This window comes from Uloborus diversus, chromosome 1, assembly GCF_026930045.1.
Source record: "Uloborus diversus isolate 005 chromosome 1, Udiv.v.3.1, whole genome shotgun sequence".
Lineage (NCBI taxonomy): Eukaryota > Metazoa > Arthropoda > Arachnida > Araneae > Uloboridae > Uloborus > Uloborus diversus.
Genome location: NC_072731.1, coordinates 166,705,479 through 166,721,776, shown reverse-complemented (window position 1 = coordinate 166,721,776; position 16,298 = coordinate 166,705,479). Strand labels below are relative to the sequence as shown.

The window sequence follows — 16,298 nt, the reverse complement described above, 5'->3', positions numbered from 1 at the left end:
ATTGCAAACAAAATCACTTCTTTTCAAGCATCTCTAAAGTATCTCTGAATACGTCTGTTAACAACTATTTCCCCAGAACTATGAGCATGCTGATGTTATATATTTTTGAAAACGAACAGATGGGTAAAATCCAGTAATAAATTTTAAGTTTGGAGCCTTTTGCTGTCATGTCTGCTATTCGATGACTGAATTCGACGGAAATTCCCGAGTTATATTTCAACCAGATTAGAAATAATACCCCTATGATGCATTGTTTGAGAATTCTTTATTTTTTTCGACATATGTATATTATGTATATTGTTTGATTGACTCCACGAGATGGCGCCTTTTTAAGGTCATCGTGATCCCCGCCACAGCTTAATACAACGTTTCTGCATGGCGCCTCGCAATAAAGAAGGAAGGATATCTCCTTTTTGTTGTCTATCGAAAAAAAAAATGAGAAAATTTCTTTTTAACAAAGATTATAAAACCGCTGAAAGATTTTTTTTTTTTTTTTTTTTTTTTTTTGAGCTTAATACAAGAGTCTGGCGCGTTTTCAAATTAAAAAAAAAAATTTAGTAACTATGTGTGCAAATTGAATATTTTATAATTTTTTACCAAACAAGGAAAAATCCGCCATTGCACCGAAATTTTCGCGAACCCCCTTCCTGCACCTCGCGAACCCCTGGGGGTTCGCGAACCACCGGTTGGGAACCTCTGCTCTACAGTTAAGAAGCAGGTGGTGAGTCTGCCCAATGCAATTCTGAAAGATGAATACTCGGGACTTAAACGTATCTCATTTAGTCTGTAGTTTCAATTCTTTGGTTTTTTAACCATAGGCTGAAGTCTCCACTGCCAATGAGATTGGTTTCCACAACTTACATTTTTATTTTAATTTATATCTGTACGGCTTTTATTCATTTTGTTATTTGCAGTTTTATTTTTTCTATATTGCACTACTTATTTGAGTCACTCCACGCCAAATCAACGAGCCTCTGAATTTCACTCATCGTCGATTTCTACAAAGTTTACAGGTTTGAGTATACCCACTTGATGATATAAAAGAGCAATCACGATTGCTTATTCTCATTTGACGGTCTTTAGCGTTGTGGTTCCTTTTTCAGCTTGGACCAGGGGCCTCTGCACCACCACCGTCCACCGTCTCCTCTGGTCCTGAGCACTGTCCGTGTCCCCCAGAATCCACTTCTCCTGGTCGGAAGCGTCCATGTCCTACATACACACACGCATCGTTAAAAACATACACATACGCCTAAGTGCATACACACAGTCTACGCACACACACACAAGCCTACACGTGCACACACGCGTGGCTACACACACACACACCACTATACACACGGAACCGCCCGGGAAGGGCAGGCTTGAGGAGACAGGAGCCGTTTCTAGAAACAATAACGCCAATGAGTAAAGTCCTGTTGCAACTCATGATTGCGGAAAACATAACTTGAATTCAAAGTTTCAGAATTCAAATTAATTTTCTTCTATGTTTTTTTTTTAGATTATTTTGACCATTAGTTTTTTTTTATGAGACCCCCCAAAGTACTCAAAAAAGGGCAAAAAGTGACACTTCGGTAGTTACAAAAATTAGTTTTTCTCAGCTCCTATAGGAGCTAGAGTGTCGTACTAGGTGTCATTTTAAAGTTCTTTTAATAGGCTTTCATATGATATGTCACTTGGCAAGGTTACGTGACATTAATATCGCAAAGTCATGCAAATCATTATTTGGCCTTGACTATTTTAAAAAGTAGATTTTTTAAAAATCTGAAAAAAAATATATTATTTGCCAACTATTGTGACATGATAAAAATTTCTGAATGGGCCAGGATTAGGATAGTACGGAAAATTAATTATTCATTTTCAATTAACAACCGCACACTGGGAAAATTGCATTATTCTGCGAAATCGAAATATTTCATAATTGATTGTGATATATCATGTGAAAGCCTATTAAAAGAGCTTTAAAATGACACCTAGTACGACACTCTAGCTCCTATAGGAACTGAGAAAAACAAATTTTTGTAACTACCAAAGTTTCACCTTTTGCCATTTTTCAAGTACTTTGGCGAGTCTCACACAAAAAACTAATGGTCAAAAATTTTTTAAAAAACTGCTTTTTTATGTCATCACGTTGGTAGACTCAAACCTGTAAATTTTGTAGAAATCGAAGATGGGTCAATTTCAGAGGCTCGTTGATTTAGAGTGAAATGATCCATTTGGCTTACTAGTTTAGCTGCTTGTGCGTATCAATGGGCTTTTGATTTGTTTTTTTTTTTTTTCTTAACTTTCAATTTATTCTAAAGAGACAATTCAGAAAAAGTTAAAAATACAATATTTACCCCGAGTATTCCAAGAACGCCGAAAGGAATCAATTCTATGAGAATCCATTCACGACTTGACTTGATGAAGAATTTTACAACGTGGTCATTTCCAAACGGATCAATGGATCGAAGAACAAAAACAGCTACTAGTGCGCAGAAGAAGGATCTCCATAATGTCTTTAAGGGAAAGTAATAGCTTACCTGCAAGAAAGATGAAAGTTCGTGTATAAATCATGCATTGGGATTTACCAATCTCAAAGCTAGACTAACGTAAGTCACATTATCACTACTCTGCAGGAGAGCGTAAAAACGTTTGTCTAATGCATACAAAAGTAAGTACTCGCGCTTTTGTAACACTGGTAAATAGTTAAAAATAATTTTTTTTTTTAATATAGAATTTCGTCGTTATAGCTCAATGCGGAATAGGATTCTACATACCGTGAAATAATAATCTGAAAGTCATGTGAAATTTTTCGATTTACGTTAGTCTGGTCATAAGGTACAGATATTATAAGGTTTTAAAATGCCGTTAGAAGGGGTAGTAGTGCTGGCCTCTTATTCCCAAAGGTGCAGGTGAAACCCGGTTCCAGTTGGCGGATTTTCAAGATGTAGAAAACCGTCCAGTGTCCATGTGGTGATCATGCGTCATGTAACTGATTTCTTAAGTATTAGTTTGACCTTGAATACTCTTGGAAAAATTAAAATTAAATTTCTTGTGTTATTTGATATTAAAGAGAGAGCCCAGGTGACTCCATCTGGTAGGGAAACAGAGTGTTAAACTTCGATAAAGATGAAAGATTGAATACCAATTGTTGAGAAATACACTAGGTCTACAATTGGTGAGAGTCAATAAACAGCCTCATTATAAGAGAAAAAAAATGTAATAAAGATGTAACGCATTGCATTGTGTTGAAACCAAAGCTTCACTGGATACGCATCTTACATGCATTGATGTTCCTTGATCTTGAATTATTTTCAAATTTAGAACAAGATGAATAATCGACCTACCGTAAGGGAGACAAAAAATGAAGATCAGGGACTCATTTGTATTTCTTTGTAAGTTGTCATCGATTCAATTGAATATTGGCTCAATATTGCAACAAAAACTCTGTTACGTTTAGTTAATGAAAATATTCATTTCCCCCTGAAAACCGAAAGATTTTACGCACGAACCAAAGATAAGCTAGGCTGATCATAAGGAACTTATTTAGACTTTCAGTATGAAAAAGTTTCAGGCCGTAATCTCGCGTGTCCAATTGGTGAACTATACGTCTGCCTTTTAGCGATGTTGTTTTTCAACCATGGTTTTTCTCATAAATTTAACAGAAATCTCATTGAGGAGCAGGTCCGACGAGAGGTCATGTCAGCCTAGCCGGAAACTAGAGGCCCGGGCCTTGTAACAGTTCGGCTCACAATCGGAGTAGCATCAGCTTTATAAGCTTTATGGAGATAGGGGGCCCGGCGATCAAACCGACAAGGGGCCCACCTTGGCTGCCCTGTTTAGGAGTGCCTTGTGTTCTTGTAGATGAAACTACTTTATTAAGGTGAGTTCTGTTATGCGCGTCCCCAGAGAATTTTGGGAATGCTGACCTGAATAGACTTCTACCATGCATTGAATTTGTTGGGAGAATGTCTGATGATAATTCCGATAAGTAGAGATTGGCACTGGTACTCATAAATGAAACATAATCATTGATAACTTCAATGCTTTGTACGGAACTCTAATGTGAAGACTGAGAAGATTAGACTTACGTTTATTTTGTTGTCATATCGAGCAACTGATATCAGCAAGTGTAAGTTGTATTTTTTAGTCACAAGTTACTACTAACATACATGGCGTGTTTTAATTAAATTCTGTAACCAGACCTTGTTTATAAGAGGGGTCGCACTTTCCCTTTCTTTAAAGTAAGATGGGGTAAGTGCGTTCCATACTGTGGGGCAAGTCAGTGGCGTATATATGCTTTTATTTTGGAGGGAGCCCACATAACCAAGATTAGCTCCCCGCCCCCCTTTTTTTTCTTTTATTTTATCTTATTTTTTTTGGGGGGGGGGGACAGCCACAGTGACCTGATCTTCTCATTTTTTTTTCGAGGAGGGGCAAGGACTTCATACTGTGACCCAGTGGCGCAACCAAAAAATAGTTTTAGGAGAGCACTCTTAAAAAATTCTCGCTTCTTATAAGCGGGAGGGGGGGGTCACCCCGGAAATTTTCTGGAATTGTAGCCCCAAGAACGCAGTTTCAGATGGTCTCTGGTGATGCGATGCTACCGGAAGAAAAATTCGGGGGGCCTTCGGCGGAAATTATTAGAAATTGAAATCTTAAAAACGCCATTATAGGCTATATTTGTTGACGTTAGTGTAATTAAAGGAATGGGATTTTTTAAAGTTGCCACCGATTGATTAAAAAAAAAAAAGCTAAGCCTTCACTCTTCCGCCCAATTTTTCGAAATTTAAGTTCAAAAAAACGCAGTTTCACACTAAATTCGTTATGTTACGGCCAGGGCGGCTTTGGGGCTCTCCCCAAAAGCTATTTTGAAAGTCCTAAAAAACGAATTCTTAAAGAGATATTCAGTGATATTTGGTGGAAGGATTAAAACGCTCTCCACCTTAATTTTTTTTTATTGTATTTTTTCGTTTTCAGATTTCATGCGGGAGCAGTCGGACATCCGTCCGAAATTTTTTCGTAATTGAAGTCTTAAAAGCGCGACTGTGAACCATATTTGGTAACTTTCTTATTTTTAGACCGACTAGGAAGAAGGGAGGAAAATGGGGAGGGGGGAGGTAAAAGAAATAGGAGGTGTTCGACGTAATTACCTTATCAATAGTCATTAACTTTTTTAATTTGTTATTTTAAGAGTCTTTTCAAAAGCAATTCAGATTTTTTCCCAACGTTAGGCAATCTTTGGAAAGGAAGAGTTCGAGCATCCTCCCCTGAAAGGTAAAACGCTATTTCAGGTCATCTTTGGAGACGTTTAGAGGTAAGGAGCGGTTTTAGGAATCTCTTCCTCCGAAGTTTTTCAAAAGTGAAATCTTAAAGGCACATTTTCAAACTATTTTTTGTAGTAACCTTAGTAAAAGGATGTTGGTTCGGGGATCTTCCTCCAGAAATGTTTTGAAATTGATGTCAGAAAAACGCCTAAATAAATGCGTTTTTAGGGCATCAATTTCCATTATTACTCCAACCGAACAACTATTTCGATTTCGATTTCGATTCCGAGTCACAACTGACTAAAACTGTATTTATGTCAAGGACTGCATACTAAGTGCCTTGCCTCCATTATTTTTTTATACCGATAGATGGCAGCACCAACACCGGATCGAACAGTTAATGAGAATTTAGAAGGGTCGTGGTAGCCATAGATCTTTAAAAGGGATAGATAGGCCTTTCCTCCTACAGCGCAGCGTATTTCGCCCGGAGAAAGTGGGGTCATCATGATTCTTCCGAGAATCACGTGATCAAGGGACAGCGTGTCTCCCTCTTCTCGGGCAGCAGTGATATAACAATGCGAAGCGTCGTTAAAAGTCTAGGATTGTCTGAAGATTTTCATTATACTTATGTGAGAAATCTCTATATGTATGAATCTGAGATTTTCTAGCGAAAGAGGGTTTGATGAATTTTATTAAAAAATAAAGACATGGTGAGTAACAGAAATCTTTCTTTCTGCTAAAGGCAAGAAAAGTCCCCATGCAGAGTCGAAATTAAGAATATTTTAAGCAATTTACTATAGATACCGAGCATTATATTAAATCACTAAAAACAAGCGATGGAAAATTAGTTATAGTATGTCCGCGAAAAACTGGATTTTTAGGTTTCCTAATTTCTATGAAAAGTGTGCTGGGAACATATGAAAAGTATGTAGGTGCCCGAATTCCAGTTCTAAACTGCGTAATGACTTACTCAGGATCACCTTGAAACTTTTTTCAATGCGATCAGGTTGTGAGGGGGGATTCAACAATAATCGTCGGATAATTTCGAAGTGCGAAAAAAAGATTATTCATTTATACGGAAATTAGAGAGTCCAGTTCTTCAAATTGCGCTGATTTTGACAACCTTCAAATGCTAAGATTAAATTTGAAGCGTAACAAAAATGCTTTGAAAGAAAACCTTTTCTTCCGATTCCTTTGAAGACGATTTGGAAAATTCAGAAATCATCTCAATTAACATGACGCAGTATATTAATGATGTTTCTGACTACGCTGGATTTTTTGTCCGACAAGTGCACTCTGTTGTGAACTGCGACGACTGCAACGCAGTCTTAACTACAACAAATCAAAAAATGGACCTAATAAAATTTAAGAATTTTGGGACACATTCAAGTATGATAACTTATTGCAAGATTGCAGCCATTGAAATATGTACATTTGTGAAGAACAACTGAGCGAGAATGTGAAAAAGTTTTGGGAGTAAAACACAAAAATATAATGTTACTTATGAGACCACAAGAGTTATGCGAAAAATTTCGAATTCCGTTTTTCTAAGTTTAAATAAGCATATGTTGGAAACAGAAGCAGCAGATTTTCTCGTTAAAAAGTTTATAAAATTAATCGTTACTAACTATTTAAGCGTTAGAATGCATCGCGCAGTCAATTCAAACAATGAAAATAATTCACAAAGACCAATAAGTAGAAAAGTAACAAAATTAATATTGTTAAGGGACAATAATCACCAGTTTTCTTCACCGTCGAGTTTAAATTGTCAAAATTATCATAGTCAGTGGGACGAAAAAAAAGAAGAAAAGAAAAATTGGGGAGGGTGCGGAAGTCAAATGACCATTCATGTAGTTTATAATTGCAAATAATTTATTTTCTGAGTGCTTAAAAAAAAAAAAAAACACTGAAGTTGCTTAAAAATTAGGAGCAAACCAAAGTTATTGGTTTGGCAAATATAGTGTTGGTGCGAAACGCATGCGAATATTAGAATATTATTTAATTGAGTTGATATTCGATACTATTTACATTTGTATTTCTAATTGGTTTATGGTTTTAGATCGGGTTTTATGTTAAATTGTTGCACTGGCTTCAAAAGTTGTGGGAAAAAGCACGCATTGAAACTATTTATCTGTATTTGAAAAATTTGATTGAAATAAAAGAAAATTTATAAGGTCAATTTTTGTTTAAGATTTTTGAGGACGTCTTTTTTTACTCAGTATTTAAAGCACTTGAAAAAAAGTTTAAATAGCTTGTGCGCCTGCTTCAAAAGTTATGATGGGAAAATATCTAATGGACCATTCCATGAAAAAGCTGTCATTTTCTCCCGCATTTTATTAAAAAGTAATAACTTAAAAAGGTAACAAAGAACATTTTTTGAAAAAGTACAACAAATACATTTGCGATTTCTTAATGAAAAAAAAAGTTACCTTTTTTAATTATTACTTTTAGTGAAAAGTATGAGATGTTACGTGAGGGACAGAGTATTCCGTTTTTCTTTAATAATGGGTAAAATGCTTTAATTTAACCCATGCCTAAAGGGGGGGGGTTAACCCATGCTTAAAGCATTTAACCCATGGGTTAAATGCTTTAATTTCCCTTAATTGTGCAAATGATCGCGGCGCAAAGTGATTCTCTTCGATAAGGGAAACAGTTTCTTGTGAGGGGAGTCCCTTGATCACGTGATTTCCAACGGGGGATGTTGACGCGCGCTCTGAGGAGAAAAGTGGGGAGAAGGCACATCTATTCTATTTTAAGATCTATGGTGGTAGCCCGATCGGTAGAGTGTCGGATTCGGGGCCGGAGGGTCCTGGGTCCGAACCTCGATGGTCGAAGACCCACCATCATCATTAAAGGGGACTAGGCGACGTTAAATATGCTCGTGGTCTCAATGTCCTCCAAGTGAAACGCTACCTCTGGGGGGTGCTAGCACCAGGTAGCTATCAGCTCCTGGACTAGTTCTAAATTCTCATTAACTGTTCGATCCGGTGATGGTGCTGCCATCTATCGGTATATAAAGTAATGGAGGCAAGGTACTTAGTATGCAGTCCTCGACATAAATACAGTTGTAGTCAGTTGTGACTCTGAATAGGAATAGGAATAGGAATAGAGAATTTAGAACTAGACCAGGAGCTAATAGCTACCTGGTGCTAGCACCCCCAGAGGTATTGTTTCACTTGGAGGACATTGAGACCACGAGCATATTTAACGTCCGCTAGTCCCCTTTAATGACGACGGTGGATCTTCGACCATCGAGGTTCGAACTCAGGACCCTCCGGCCCCGAATCCGACACTACCGATCGGGCTACCACGGCTCTAACCGAACAACTAAAACTTATTTTAAATTTCTTGCCGGGGACGAGAGTTTAGGAGAGAAACCTTTTTGAAGACCCTTCTTTTCAGACTGAATAGGGGAAAAAGGGGGGGTGAAAGAAACAGAGGGGAGCTTAATTTGCTAATCAATAAGTTGCATCTGTTAAAATAATTTTAATTTAAAGATTTATTTTTGAAAGAATTGAAAAATTTCCCCTACATTATTTGCTTTTCTTTTTTTTTTAAATAACTTCGCTTCCCCCAAGACATGTTCTTTTCTTGAGTAAGGGGTACGAATCCACTGACCCCTTCTTAACACCATTGCATGGTACCTTCTTCTAACGCAGGGTTACGAAACTTTAACGATTCGCGGCACTCTTTGAAGAATTAGAATTTCCTCACGGCATCCTAGTCTACTTTTATATAACATATTATTATTACCATGGACACTTCTCGGCACCCCTCACCTCTTCCTGCGACACCCAGTTCGGAAATCTCTGATCTAACGTATTATAATAATTATTATCACTATCATATTTACTTATTCTTTTTTGTAGCTAAAAAATTGGAAATGATTTGTGAGCAACTAAAACCAAAAATAACTACTTTTATTTAATTTTTTTTTACAGATTTTGGAGGGGGGCCGGGCCCCCTCAGCCCCTCCCTTATATACGCCCTTGGGACAAGTGCGACAGCGTGCAATTTGACTTTAATGTTGCTTATAATTTCTATTTTCAGTTCATTCTTTATTTACCTTTTTCAATAACTTCCACTAAATTCCAATTCTGTATTCAATTTGAAAAAATGGGAGAACCTATGCTCTCGAAAGAATGGATCAAGAGAAATTGTATTTGAAGGATAACCTCTAAGCAACGTTAGTCTTTAAAAACTGAAAAAATGAAGTGTCAATTGGATAATTTCAACACAACAGTTAGGTAACTTGGCGTTCCAAAATGAACTTTTGTAGACCATTTAAAAGCTAGGCGAGGTTGGATATCTTCGTTTGGTATCGAGTTCCTGCGATTCTTCAATTGGTAGAAAGAATACAGCAGAGAGAGTTTAGATGAAAGCAATGATTATGAGACAGAAATGAGTTTAAAAGCAATAAACGATAAAGCTTTACTGGCTGAAGAAAGCAGAAAATATGAAGAAATTAAACATTTAGAAAATCAAGAAAGGAGATTTGGACCATGTCTTCTGTAAATTGGGTAAATCAAAATATGCATAAGAGAGATCAAGTCAATACTAAAAATCATAATTATATACAAGAACTATACATATAGGTTCCTAACGGAAAATATACTTTAAAATTCATTTATAGAGTATAACATTCCTGCTCAATTCAATGTAAATACATTCCTGCAAAACAAAATATACTTTAAAATTCATTTATACAGTACAACATTCCTGCTCAATTCAATGTATAAATGGGTGATGAAACTGGCCACGGGTCGCACTTACCCCTCCACGTGGGGAAAGTGCGACCCTTAGAAGAAGTGCCTTAAAAGAGATCTTTAAACTTCTGCTTGTGGTTTAATTACCATAATATATGATTGAAAACCTTCAGAAAGGACCTGAAAATGAACCTTAAAAATTTGGTAAACGTACAAGAGTTTTTAACAGAGCACCATCCTGCAGAAACTAATTTTTGAAAATTAGGGTACGCACTTATCCGAACTCAACTTATAGTATTTATCAGTACCTGGACGACCGAGCCTCGCTCGACTTGAAAAGAATTATTTTTTGCCAAATTGTGTTCTTTTAAGGTTCAATACTCTTCCAAATATACTTGAAAAGCTTCACGTTAACGAAATATTATGTACTCGATCTTCTTATAACATTAAAGTACCAAACAAAGAAGATTCTGAATGTAATTAAATCAACATTTTGCTTTAAACTATCTGTTACGTTTGTTTCCACTATACAATTTTCTTGTCAGTAATTAAAATATTTTGACCTTAGTTTTGCTATGGTGAAATCGTTTTTTAACCGAATACTTCCTTTCATACTATGACAACGTTTCACAATTTTATCCCAATCGAGATTTTCTTTTTGAATAAGTACTTTTAGTTTTTACGCCAGAAAATGCTACATACAGCATGATATCCATCAAACCTGATGATCCACAAACCATTCCAACAAATAATAACAACTGTCTTAACAAAACATAAACAATCTCAAGACATACACTTCTTCGAAATAAAATTTAGATGCGTGATTTAAAAAACATACCTGGACGACCGAGCCTCGCTCGACTTTAAAGATTTAAAAGGCGTTTGTCAAATTGTGTTTTTTTAAGGTTCAATACTTTTCCAAATATACTTGAAAAGCTTCACGTTAACGAAATATTATGTACTCGACCTTCTTATAACACTAAAGTACCAAACAAAGAAGATTATGAATGTAATTAAATCAACATTTAACAACTGTCTTAACAAAACAAACAATCTCAAGACATACACTTCTTCGAAATAAAATTTAGATGCGTGATTTAAAAAACATGTTAAACTATTTGAAGTGTAAAAAGAAAATAAATAAATAAAATAAAATAAAATAGGATGGTCAAGCAATAGTTTCACTTAAAAAAGAAAAAAAGCCTTACATCGACTTACATAATGCTTTTGAATTTGTTTTTAGCCAAGTGTGTTTGAAATTAAAACGTGGCAAAGTGGCCAATATCAGCCAAGCCTGGCAACCCTAAGCAAGTATAAAATTTTAAAGCAAGAAGAGACAAATTTTCATTGTTATGGTTGCAAATCGTCTGCCTGATGCGTCAACTCACAGTTTACTTCAAGGCTAAACTCAATTTGACTTCATATTAAAAAACTGTTTTTTGTAAAAAATCGCGTTTTTACAGAAAAAACACTGATGTAGATGAACTTAGAATGACAAACTACAATTAAATCGGAAATTTCATCCAAATCGTTAGAGCCGTTTCCGAGATAAGAAATATATATACAGTGGCTCCCAAAAGTCTTCGTACACCTACGACTTTCAACGAAATAGGCCCCAAATCATTAGTCAGAATTAATATTTCGGAATTCGGAACTCCAGCGCTCGAATACGCTACCTTGCGGTGATTTACAAAACTGCAAATGAAACTAAAACATTGCCACGTTGCATTCCACGTGTGTCTGTTGACGTAAACACAGGCAGTTTGTTCTGAGTATTGATTAACGCAATCGATGTGTCTTAGTTTGCTTTCAGCTACAGAAATTAATTCGTCCCTAAGTAGTATTCTCGAGCTTCTCAAAGTAATGTTAGTTTTCATTATTTCCTTAATAATTGGTGAAAGCGAAAATTCTGGATTAACAAACTTGGATAACGTTATACAAGGTAAAAAATTTTATTGTTTTGTATGAATTTGTAAGAATATGGGGTTTTTTTAAATCTTAAATTAATTTAAGTAACCATATTTTACAGCAGCATTTAGTTGGAATGGACAGTATGCAAAATATTTTCTTGAATATATTATCGTAGAACAAAATGAATAACCGAGAAAGAATTTACTTTATTCCTTTTATTCTCAGCTGAAAGGTTTCGCCAAATTTGTTTAGGGTTATAGTTTTAGTATAGTGCGAGCAAAGTAGCCTTGGCGAGATTTCGAGATTTTAGTTAAACCATTTTTAATTTTTATCATGAGTGGAATAAAATGGTAGTAAGATTACAGAATTCGATAAGTGAAAAGAAATAATGGTCAATCAACTGAAAAGAAAACTACCACACTATATCCGTGAGAATTTTGTTGATGATTTGCATAACATGACACAATTAAATCGTAACTCAGAAATTAGAAAAATCGAAACAGAAAATTTTTAAATTAACCGATTCGGGAATTCGAGAGAAATAACTCAGCTACAAATGGAAAACAATAATCGCTAGCCAAGCAAGGCAAAAAAGTATCTTCTTTCGATAACAATTTGTAATGTCATATTGAATTTTCTAGCATTAATTGTTATTCTTGTCAGGCCACAATTATTATTTAGTTTTATCAAGAATTGATAAATATCGAATTCAACATCGTGGAAATAGCTGCTTAGAACTACGAACTACGTAGTTTGCATTAATCTTTGACGTTTTATGCAAACTTGCTTAAATGCTTGCTTTATGCTTCTTGAATTCTCATTTCTTTCTACGTGGGCCAGAATATCCACAAGACTTTGAAAATTAATTTAAAAAGAATAAAGTGAAAAAATCATACGTACGAACAAAAATCACAACACTTCTAGCATTTTCTTCGTTACCATGTGCGTTTGTTTTAGTTTTTAAGTCCGCCATTAGACAGTGACTTCAGTGCCCCCTATAGTTCGTTGGAGTTGCGAATAGGTATTTAATTATAAGATCTATGATCAATTTTTAACAAAACTGCATGAAAATTTTTTAAAAAATATTAAAACTTAATTTTTTAAAAATCAAAAACCGAAAAGTGCTGGAAATTTTATCTTACAAAAGTCTTCGTACACTTTATAAAATGTCTATATATTATTGAATAATCTAACTTTTGATTAAGTTATCAATTAGTAGAATATCATACAGTATTCATAACACCTTTTAAACGTCTGGGAATAGATTTCATTCTTTTTCTTTCTTCTTTTAGCGGAATTTCTGAGTAAGTGTTCTACCACACTTCGAGTATTACTATTTCTAGCTCTATTTTCGTTTTAAAGCCCTATTTTCGTAATCTAACCTCCAGATATCTTGAAATACGTTACATTAAGTTACAATCTGGAGATTGAGGGAGTGTTTTCTAAACTTTAGGACAATTTTCGAGGCACTAGACGCAAACGTTGAAAACCGTGTGCTTCTTGTCGTTATCTTGATAAAAAACAAAGTTGTTTCTAATAACCAAATTTTTGGCTAAGAGTTCAAAATTTGTTTTTAAAATATTTAAAGGAACAGCATGATTCATTATTTCATCAAAAAATTACAAACTACCAAGTCCTGATGCTGATATGCACCCTCACACTAAAACACCTTCACCGTCTTGATTAACTGATCCAACTAAGTTCTTAAGATTAAGTTCCTAATTTTTTCTTCTACTTACAGTTATACAACAATTTAACCAAAAATGTTTATTTAATTTTTATCTGTAAGTAAGACATGATTGTAAACTGTTTTTAGCTTATTTATCATTGATTTTGGGACGAAAAGCGTAAGCTTTCTGTTTTTCGCACGACAAAGAAAATTTCTGCAGGAAGAGGTCCCATTTAATCCAGCTAATCAAAGAACTTAGCGAACAATTTTAGGTGAAAATTAAATGTAAAATGTTTCATTTAACTCTGCAGAAACGTTTACAGTACTCAAATGTGTATTTTTTATATTTTTTTTTAACTTTAAATCTACGATCACGTTTTGTCAACTTTGCCAGTTGACCTTTTCTTACCTTGTTTTCGGTCCGATTCCTTTCTTTAAAGCATTTTATCAAGCACTTTACTATACAAACAAATAAATTAACTAATTTAGAGCCATTTCAAACCATTTTACCACTCTTGTGGGAAAAAAATTCAAATTTTGAATGGCGTTTGCGGTTTTTTAAGAATACCAGCCATTTTACAGTAATAAGCAATATATTAAGGAATAAATAAACAAAAAATTAAAGCCAAATGACTTATAAGGGTCAACACAACGCAAAAATATTAGTAAAACGGCATATGATAATTTTAATCATGAATTTATTCGAAAATATTTGAGTGTGCGATGACTTTTGTGGCGTGTTCTTTCTCTGTCTCTTCGTTTTCTGACACATTTCAAAAAAAAGGTCTGTCAATATTTTGAAAAAAAAACCAATGGGTTATATTTAGAATGACATAGAAAGGATGTGAAAAAATATTGGACTTTATATTCGAATTCAGTTTTGAGTTATTTTGGTTTTACTAAAATATTTCAAAGTGTACAAACACTTTTGGGAGCCACTGTATATACCCACAAGAATTGCTCGTTTAAAGATATAAGATAAGAATCAGATATATACTACTACGTTTAGGTTGAAGGTTATAATAATTCATGACAATTTGAGATAATTCTCATATATATAATTGCCAATGATCAAGTAACGCTCCTGACGTCATCAATAATGGAACTCGTGCCACGGCATGATAATTTGATAATATGTTTTGGTAATGTTTGACATGCAGTTAAAAGCTTTATTGTGACAAGGCTGAACTGTATCCGGTAACTTAACTGTTTTACTAGTAAGACTGTCATTTCAGAAGGAAAAAGAAAGGAAAAAGTGACAATGTCAACACAGTGGTCAACAATGAACACTATAGATAGCGTTCATTGTAGACCACTTTTTCGTTTAGGTTGGAAGTTTAACTATCAAAATATCACCAAACAGGCAATTGATTCGTTCAAATGTAGAAGCAATTTCCTCCCGTTATATCTTGACGGGCGGCTTTGTACTGCGATAATCTGAAAACGGAATCGGTTAAGTTCCCAAACATGTAATACAAAGTTTTGAAACTCCTTTGAAAATAAAAACTGCATTGCATTTCAACCAAATTTGGAATTACATCATCTATGTACGTATTCCATCGTCTTCATCTATGTACGTTTACGTAATTTAGTTTTCGTCCTCCAACATTGTTGAGATCATGAATTGCGATAACGCTGTCCAAGCTGATTGAAATTACACATTCTCGCACAAGGTTATGGGCATAAGCGCCTATATGGGGGTGCAAGTGGGGGCTCAAGCCCCCCCCTCTTAGAAATGAGAAATTCCTTGCTTTTAGTACTTTTTTCTTTGCAAAAAATGTAAAAATATTTCTTCTCGAGCCATAAAAAGTGTCAAATTTTAAACACTGAAATCGGTTTTCACGGGGAAAATATCCTGAAAAATCATGGGTGAAAAATCTGAGCCCCTCCCCCCTTTAAAATCTTGCATATGGACGCCCATGCACAGGGTTGCTCTCGAAAAGATTGGATCATGGCGCAGATTGCGTTATTGAAATTTTTAGTGGGTACTGTTTCAAAGGATCTAAAACAGTTTTTTTCGAGGGAGGGATTTTGTTTTTGGAGTAGATGCCTGTGTCATTTCAGGGGGTGCGCCATCGCGCTTGAAGGAATGGGCGCCTCAGCACTCTCATCCGAATCTATAAAGTTATTTCTTTCGCACCTGGTCTTAAGAAAATTGTGGGGGGGGGGGGAGACACCTATTGAATAAGCTCCGAAAATGAGAGATTTTCATGCATCGCACATTCATCTCTCCCGGCAGGACAACTCACTTGATTTGCACTGTTTTGTTCGCCCATGGAGCTTAAAATGGAGACGGTTCAGATTTTAAAATTTCATTAGAGAACATGTGTTTCTAAAATAGAGTTGCAAAAGAAAATAAAAGTTTTTAATTGATTGGAAGTGGCATTTGCACAAATGTGAACACGTTTGATCATTATGATTTACGTTCTTTTATAAGCAAATCATGCTTTTTTTCATATCGATTGTTTGATGTAATGACTTACTTCTTCGAGGCTGAATAGAATCCCTCCAATAGGGGCCCCAAAAGCAACTGAAACTCCAGCAGCAGCAGCGGCAGAAAGAATCTAAATAAAAACAGAACAAAGAAAGAAATCAGATAAACGACTGATATTTCTTTCAACGAAGTATAATTTCAAAGAGAGTCTGGTGATGGTGACATAGTCGTTATTATTATTATTATTATTATTATTATTATTATTATTATTATTATCATTTTAATTCTCAACATGAAAGTGAATTTATTCACAATCATTCACTAATGCACTG

At 35.1% G+C, this 16,298-nt stretch overlaps 1 protein-coding gene across 5 annotated transcripts in view; it reads right to left on the bottom strand.

Moving 5' to 3' along the window:
* LOC129233378 (H(+)/Cl(-) exchange transporter 5-like) overlaps nt 1-16,298 on the bottom strand; it is a 112,692-nt gene that overhangs the window by 64,757 nt on the left and 31,637 nt on the right. For all 5 annotated transcript variants that reach the window (XM_054867417.1, XM_054867426.1, XM_054867441.1 and 2 more), the window contains 2 exons: nt 16,016-16,096; nt 2,337-2,519 (listed from right to left, as the gene is read on the bottom strand). In XM_054867417.1, the coding sequence (XP_054723392.1) occupies nt 2,337-2,519; nt 16,016-16,096 (264 nt within the window). The remainder of the gene's footprint in view (nt 1-2,336; nt 2,520-16,015; nt 16,097-16,298) is intronic.